This window comes from Oncorhynchus tshawytscha, linkage group LG16 (genome assembly GCF_018296145.1).
Source record: "Oncorhynchus tshawytscha isolate Ot180627B linkage group LG16, Otsh_v2.0, whole genome shotgun sequence".
In the NCBI taxonomy this organism is placed as follows: Eukaryota; Metazoa; Chordata; class Actinopteri; order Salmoniformes; family Salmonidae; genus Oncorhynchus; species Oncorhynchus tshawytscha.
Window position 1 is genome coordinate 79,777,959 of NC_056444.1, and position 7,846 is coordinate 79,785,804.

The 7,846-nt window shown below is 42.9% G+C and overlaps 1 protein-coding gene across 1 annotated transcript in view; it reads right to left on the minus strand.

Annotated features, from left to right (window-relative positions):
- The window catches only part of LOC112215251 (1-phosphatidylinositol 4,5-bisphosphate phosphodiesterase eta-2-like), an 86,809-nt gene extending 79,289 nt beyond the window's left edge, over positions 1 to 7,520 (minus strand). Inside the window, exon 1 of the mRNA XM_042299729.1 lies at positions 6,731 to 7,520. Coding sequence (XP_042155663.1) covers positions 6,731 to 6,935 — 205 coding nt within the window. The 5' untranslated portion in view covers positions 6,936 to 7,520. The remainder of the gene's footprint in view (positions 1 to 6,730) is intronic.
- Positions 7,521 to 7,846: the final 326 nt, after the last annotated feature.

Genomic DNA, 7,846 nt, shown 5'->3' on the forward strand with positions numbered 1-7,846 from the left:
TTCTGGAAGTCCCTGACCAACATCTGCTGCCGTGCTACCATCACAGCCCCTTGGAAGAACAACACTGCATCACAGACTGCATCCATCCTTCAACACCATGCCTTCATCTTAGCTCTTCAGACTTCTTCTCCAGGGGGACTTCTCCAGGGGGACTTCTCCAGGGGGACTTCTCCAGGGGACTTCTCCAGGGGGACTTCTCCAGGACTCACCTGCATTGTTTGCTGTTTGGGGTTTTAGGCTGGGTTTCTGTACAGCACTTTGAGATATCAGCTGATGTATGAAGGGCTATATAAATATATTTGATTTGATTCCTCCAGAGGGACTCCACCAGGGGGACTCCTCCAGGGGGACTTGTCTTGCTCTTTCCCTCTTGGAGTTATGCAGCAGCTCTAAGAAGCAGCAGCTGGTTGATTTGCTGCTAGTGGAGCAATTATGGACAAACTCGTCAACCTGGGTTAGATACACAAAGGACGACGATAACATCAAGGAACCTGTAGGAAACATTGCACAATGTAACTCCACTGCACAGAAGCACTGTAAGTAAGAACTGAGACGTGTTTTCAAAAGTTAAGGAAAATAAAATGTGTTCTAGCTGTGTGTAAAATGCAGGGTTTCTCCAGCCATCCCTCTTGGGAACACAAAGGTGGCGCACATTTTGGTTTCAGCTTAATGATTCAGGTGGGTAGAATCAAAATGTGCCCCTCCCAACAACAACAAAAATTGTCCCTCAGGAATCTATTGTAAAACACTGGTGATATGATAAATGAAGGTTGAGGTGAGATGCTCCTGCGAAGAGATAACAGGCAGGCACAGCGTGGCAGAGAAATACTGCAGTAGTACTTTAGCAAAGACTTCCTCTAACAGGCGGAGTCAAACCTCAGGGGTCGCCCAGCGACTGGCCACTCCAAACTAACCCTTATTGGGTAAGAGGTCGCCCAGCGACTGGCCACTCCAAACTAACCCTTTATTGGGTAAGAGGTCACCCAGCGACTGGCCACTCCAAACTAACCCTTTATTGGGTAAGAGGTCGCCCAGCGACTGGCCACTCCAAACTAACCCTTTATTGGGTAAGAGGTCGCCCAGCGACTGGCCACTCCAAACTAACCCTTTATTGGGTAAGAGGTCGCCCAGCGACTGGCCACTCCAAACTAACCCTTTATTGGGTCCAGAGCCGTTGCTATGGAAACACTCAGGAAACACATACAGTACAAGGACAAGAACCCTTTAGTGATATAAATACAGTCTCTGTGCGACTGAGCCTACTTTACAAATATAACCCTTTATTGGGTCCAGAGCCTACTTTAAGGATATAAAACACTCTGTGGAAACACATACAGTACAAGGACAAGAGGACAGCAGCATAGACTAGTGATATAAATACAGTCTCTGTGCCTGATGAGCCTACTTTACAAGGATATAAATACAGTCTCTGTGCTGATGAGCCTACTTTACAATGATATAAATACAGTCTCTGTGCCTGATGAGCCTACTTTACAATGTTAGAAGTACAGTCTGTGCCTGATGAGCCTGCTGTTTCGAGAGGACAGCCAACAACAAAATGGCACCGCGGCCCAGAAAACTTGGAACAACTACTGAAATGAAGCAGATCAATTGTTATGTTATTATCCCTATAGTAACCATTTAACACACACATTTGTCTTAATTTCATTGATTGCAATTCTCTGGAGAATGTCAGAATCACGTATGTACAACGTACAAGTGGAACAGCGTGCCAGAGAAGAAGGAAAACAATCACATCTCTGAGGGGTAGAAATCACTTTAGGTCAATAAGGTCTGATTTAAAATACACAAGTGGTTTGTTTGTTTCACCTTCATCCAAACAGCGAAATAAAAGCTACTGGGATTGAAAACAAATGAATTACATTGATCGTCAACAACAATAAAACAATTACAAAGACAAAACAAATGTTGTGATGACTACATGATTATAGTAAAACACGTTACACCGTAACCTTGATTGGTAACAACACTCAGACTACTACTTACCGTGTGAGGGCTTAATAACAGCTATTTACGTGGTTACAATAGAAGCCAGACAACAGGTGACGGACACATTGACACATTTTCCCCCAGGAGGAAGCTGAGAATGAGGTCAGAGGTCAGCTGGTGTCAACCTCAATGCTGTTAAAGAAACCACAGTGATGGTTGTCTGGTGCCCCAGTTGGAGTGGAGTCTAGGTGGAAGAAGAGGCCAGGAAAGTCGAAGGGGTGGAGACATGTTGTCCTTAGTGCACTCTGTCAGAGCAGACTAGAGCACTAGGCTAAGCTCCAGGGGATTGCCTGGAGTCCATATGTCACACACACACACATCTGTCACTAAAGTAAAAAGCAGAAACCAATAACAAGGCTCATAGGAGAAGTTGTTCCATCAGTCCCACTGACCCACTCACTACAGTCACCTGGTACAACCGTATTTGAACCTAGTACCATGTCTCACCAGGGCCGCGTAGCAAATAAGTAATGTGCCAAAAACATCTAGTGCCACAATCCTGACACACACGCTAAACTAAGGTCCCCATTCGGTTTCAGCAACAAATGTCCTCCAGAACACTAGCTACTAGTATCATCTACCTATTTCCAAATGCCGTCCATCCATCCATCCATCCTTACCCATGTCTCCCAGCCTCCACTTGGAGAAGGACAATATGCTGCTGTCAATCCAGAAGAGCTCTTCCACCAGGCGGGATGAGGCGCTATGCTGCTGGCTCTTACACACAACCGTCCCCTTCTCGCCCCTCTGGATGGGGGCCTGGTCCGTAGTTGGGCATGGCTCCTGGGCCGCCACCGCGGACCACATTAGAGCAGAGGACACGGGAAAGGACATGGGAAAGAGGCCGCTCGTCATCACTGAGGTGCTCATGGCTGAAGGATGCTGGGTACCCGCCGCCGGTTCACCGTTTGCTTCTCTTAATGCGAGATTGGATGCCTCCGGCTACATCCACTCAGGTAGAGTTAGGTCTGTGCTCCCTCTGGCTGGCAAAGCCAACGTAAATACAACAAGGACATCTAAAAGGATTGACTGAGACCAATGGGGGAAAATGTTTTCTTATGATTTGCAAGGGGGGCAGGGTAGCCTAGTGGTTAGAGCGTTGGACTAGTAACCGGAAGGTTGCAAGTTCAAACCCCCGAGCTGACAAGGTACAAATCTGTTGTTCTGCCCCTGAACAAGCAGTTAACCCACTGTTCCTAGGCCGTCCTTGGAAATAAGAACTTTTCTTAACTGACTTGCCTAGTTAAATAAAGGTCAAATAAAAATAAATAAAAAAGGATGCTTCTATTGTCCTTCTAGAGTTCATTAGCATACAGCCACTGTTTCCTTGGTAGAGATCATTAGTATACAGCCACTGTTTCCTTGGTAGAGATCATTAGTATACAGCCACTGTTTCCTTGGTAGAGATCATTAGTATACAGCTACTGTTTCCTTGGTAGAGTTCATTAGTATACAGCCACTGTTTCCTTGGTAGAGATCATTAGTATACAGCTACTGTTTCCTTGGTAGAGTTCATTAGTATACTGTTTCCTTGGTAGAGTTCATTAGTATACAGCTACTGTTTCCTAGTATACAGCTACTGTTTCCTTGGTAGAGATCATTAGTATACAGCTACTGTTTCCTTGGTAGAGTTCATTAGTATACTGTTTCCTTGGTAGAGTTCATTAGTATACTGTTTCCTTGGTAGAGATCATTAGTATACAGCTACTGTTTCCTAGTATACAGCCACTGTTTCCTTGGTAGAGATCATTAGTATACAGCTACTGTTTCCTTGGTAGAGTTCATTAGTATACTGTTTCCTTGGTAGAGTTCATTAGTATACTGTTTCCTTGGCAGAGATCATTAGTATACAGCTACTGTTTTCTAGTATACAGCCACTGTTTCCTTGGTAGAGATCATTAGTATACAGCTACTGTTTCCTTGGTAGAGTTCATTAGTATACTGTTTCCTTGGTAGAGATCATTAGTATACAGCTACTGTTTCCTTGGTAGAGATCATTAGTATACAGCTACTGTTTCCTTGGTAGAGATCATTAGTATACAGCTACTGTTTCCTTGGTAGAGATCATTAGTATACAGCTACTGTTTCCTTGGTAGAGATCATTAGTATACAGCTACTGTTTCCTTGGTAGAGTTCATTAGTATACAGCTACTGTTTCCTTGGTAGAGATCATTAGTATACTGTTTCCTTGATAGAGTTCATTAGTATACAGCTACTGTTTCCTTGGTAGAGATCATTAGTATACAGCTACTGTTTCCTTGGTAGAGATCATTAGTATACAGCTACTGTTTCCTTGGTAGAGTTCATTAGTATACAGCTACTGTTTCCTTGGTAGAGTTCATTAGTATACAGCTACTGTTTCCTTGGTAGAGTTCATTAGTATACAGCTACTGTTTCCTTGGTAGTTCACAGTATACTGTTTCCTTGGTAGAGTTCATTAGTATACAGCTACTGTTTCCTTGGTAGAGTTCATTAGTATACTGTTTCCTTGGTAGAGATCATTAGTATACAGCTACTGTTTCCTTGGTAGAGTTCATTAGTATACTGTTTCCTTGGTAGAGATCATTAGTATACAGCTACTGTTTCCTTGGTAGAGTTCATTAGTATACAGCTACTGTTTCCTTGGTAGAGATCATTAGTATACTGTTTCCTTGATAGAGTTCATTAGTATACAGCTACTGTTTCCTTGGTAGAGATCATTAGTATACAGCTACTGTTTCCTTGGTAGAGATCATTAGTATACAGCTACTGTTTCCTTGATAGACTGCAGAGAGTTAGTAAATCACAATATCTGCTAACGGCCTTTTTAGTAGCCAGCTCTTCTACTGTCCAAATGATAAACAGGCAGGCAATAATCCAGCTCAATAAGCTTATTCTCCTGTCAGCTTCTCTTCAATATCCCTCCATCTCGGATGACAACAAGGTGCACCTGCATCTTTCAGCAGCGAGACTGGGGTTGTGCCATTATATCTCTTTTGTTTCTTCAGCTGGGGTTTAAAAGGCTGCCTCTCAGACGAGGGAGAAAGGAGTAGGGTGCAGCAGTAGTAAGAGAAAGAGAGATTGCCAACTACAAACTGTGCAACATCTCTCTAATCCAGGTCTGAGGGATTGACTTAACGTGTGGCGAGAAAGAGAGAAAATGGGGGAGCGAGAGAGACGCAGAGAGTGAACAAAGCATGTAAAAACATATTGTTTTTCCTCTGCACCAATTAAAATGTCTTATTCATCCCTGAAAGTGTCTCCTGTGGGGCTATCAGAGGGAATCAAAGTGACAACTCGCACACTAATACACTTCCCCCAGCCGAGGGGAGACATGAAACAGTCCTTTTATCTCTCTCGCTGTCTCTCTCAGAGTGAGGCAGTGGTATACAGGACCATTATTACAGCTAAATCTCCCGGTTACCTTCAATGGAGGGGCCTACCTGTGTAATCACCTTGCTTTCCGTATAGAAAACAAAACAAACAAAAATCTCCTCCTATCAGGGTGATCGAGGACATGTTCCCATGCATTCCAACTGGACAGAGCAGCAATATACTCTTTTTCTATTACAATGTTATCTCTTAGCTTTTGTGCTCTGAGAAAATTGTGTCATAAAATTGAATACACAACACATACTCAAATATTAAATAACAAACCAAACTCATTGTCTTCATAATATAGATTGACTAATAAAAAAGTGTATTTTAACTTGCATGTAAAGTAAGTAGCTTGGCACAAGCCTTGGTTTGTGCGAGTGGGATTGGCTCATAGGAGCAAATCTCCTGTTTCTGTAGCATGAGGCAGCTTGATGTACCAGTACACTTCATGAATAAGCAACACAGTCTCACATTAAATTCGTGCATACATGTACATAATGCATTTCAGCAAAATGTGTGCGTTTTTGTACCTCTTACTCTGGGCAGAGCATCCTTTGGAGACCTGGGGGGCTTCAATGTGGAGCCACAGAGTCACAAGCCTTCAGAATGACTGTATGATAACCTCATCAATGATAGGTCTACAGTAAGAGGAAGCCACGGAGCCATTGCATCAACTCACTATAAGGGGCAATTCAATTAAAGCTTTATAGCCAGCCAGGGGTGGGCAGCCCATGTAAACTGCCCTGGGGCAGCATGCCAGCTATATACATATTTAATGTGGTGCCAGCTCCCTGCCAAACTAAAGACTGCAGCAAGGACCATTATTTCCCAGTTGCTGTGACACAATATAACAAGGCATATCTTGTTGAGAAGAGTGATTAAAGAGAGTGTATGTAGTTCAATGATAACATGAATACAATGTATGCTACACCTACAACTTGAAGTGTAATCCAGACGGCTACAACTGACCACAACAAACAAAAGGGCAGCTCATTAAGTCTTTACAAGACAAACTGGAATTAACATATTGGCTTTCTCTTGAAAACAAGATTTTAAGGGAAATTGTGTTTTACCTGTAATGTATTTTGGAGAGTGGTGTAGTAGACTATTAATGTACATCTGCAAATAGCCCACAGCGTTGCCCTGTTGCGCAGTGTAAACTGCATTTTGAAGTATACAGTATGACTCAACTTGGAGTAAAGCAACATATTACGATAGTCAACTTCTGATGTTTTGAGGGTTGTCCTATTTCCCAAACAAACGTTGGCGAAGCTACACTTTAAAATTGAATTGGACGACAACCTACAAAAAAAAACATGAAAAAGGGATATATGAATGCCATGAATTAACGTTATTAACTCACCTTGGCCCTTTGGTCGATTTCGACGCGTTGGTTTCACGGCTGAGCCTTTGGGACATTTTATCCAATTGACTGAAAATAGGTGGTCATCCAATTTAATGTAGCGTCTTTTCCCCTTGGACCAAGTCGCACAAATACGACATTTCAATGGCTTATCATTGGAGTACCACTGAGAGTCGGGTTCTTGGCAACTTAAACCCTTTGACATAATTATGTCTCAAGTCAAGTGACTGGGAAATTGATAATGCAATCACTATCCCACACAAAGAATGTCAACTAGAGGGGGAAAACGTTCCTAATTGCAGCCTAGAACTGTAACAAGGGCAATACGGAACGTTGTAAAATGTAAATAGTGACAAACAATGCGCCACAACTTGTGGAAATCGCGCCGTTTTCAATCAAGTAAAGCTCGAAACACCTGACTACGAATCCTTATTTGACATTGTTATATTCCTACACTGTCACTTGACCCCAAAAAACGTGTTCAAAGGCGAGTTATAGCATACTTTGTGAATTTATGAAAACAGTAAATAAAAACCCCAACACAAACTGAAAATGGCTCATAGTGTTTAACTATCGCTTGCAGCTATCCACAGACTGTCCCTCTCCAAAGGCAGGTTAATCACACGCAGGAGATAGGAGACGTGTGTGGTAAACGAAACAAAACAGAGCTCCTGTAATTTATCCTGAAGAATGGGAGGCAGAGTGGATGCTTCAGTGACCCTCGCGCTGAAACGGCGTGATGCCTCCCCGCAGGCCCCTTGGGGGATTGGAGTGACCCACTGAAGCAGGTTTACAGTACACACCACCTCTAAAAGTGAAATCTCTCGCTGTGCTTTGACACAATTTCATCATTTGGGCATGATAGTAAGGTATATGAGCTATGGTCTCCAAACCACCTATTGGCAGATATGCCTACAGGTGTCATCTAATTAATAATAAGCGAAAGGTTGCTGGATCGAATCTCTGGTTCGAATCCCCGAGCCGACTAGGTGAAAAAATCTGTTGATGTGCCCTTGAGCAAGGCACTTAACACTAATTGCTCCTGTAAGTCACTCTGGATAAAACCGTCTACTAAATGACTAAAATGTCAAATGTAAAATATGATTGATTACCCGC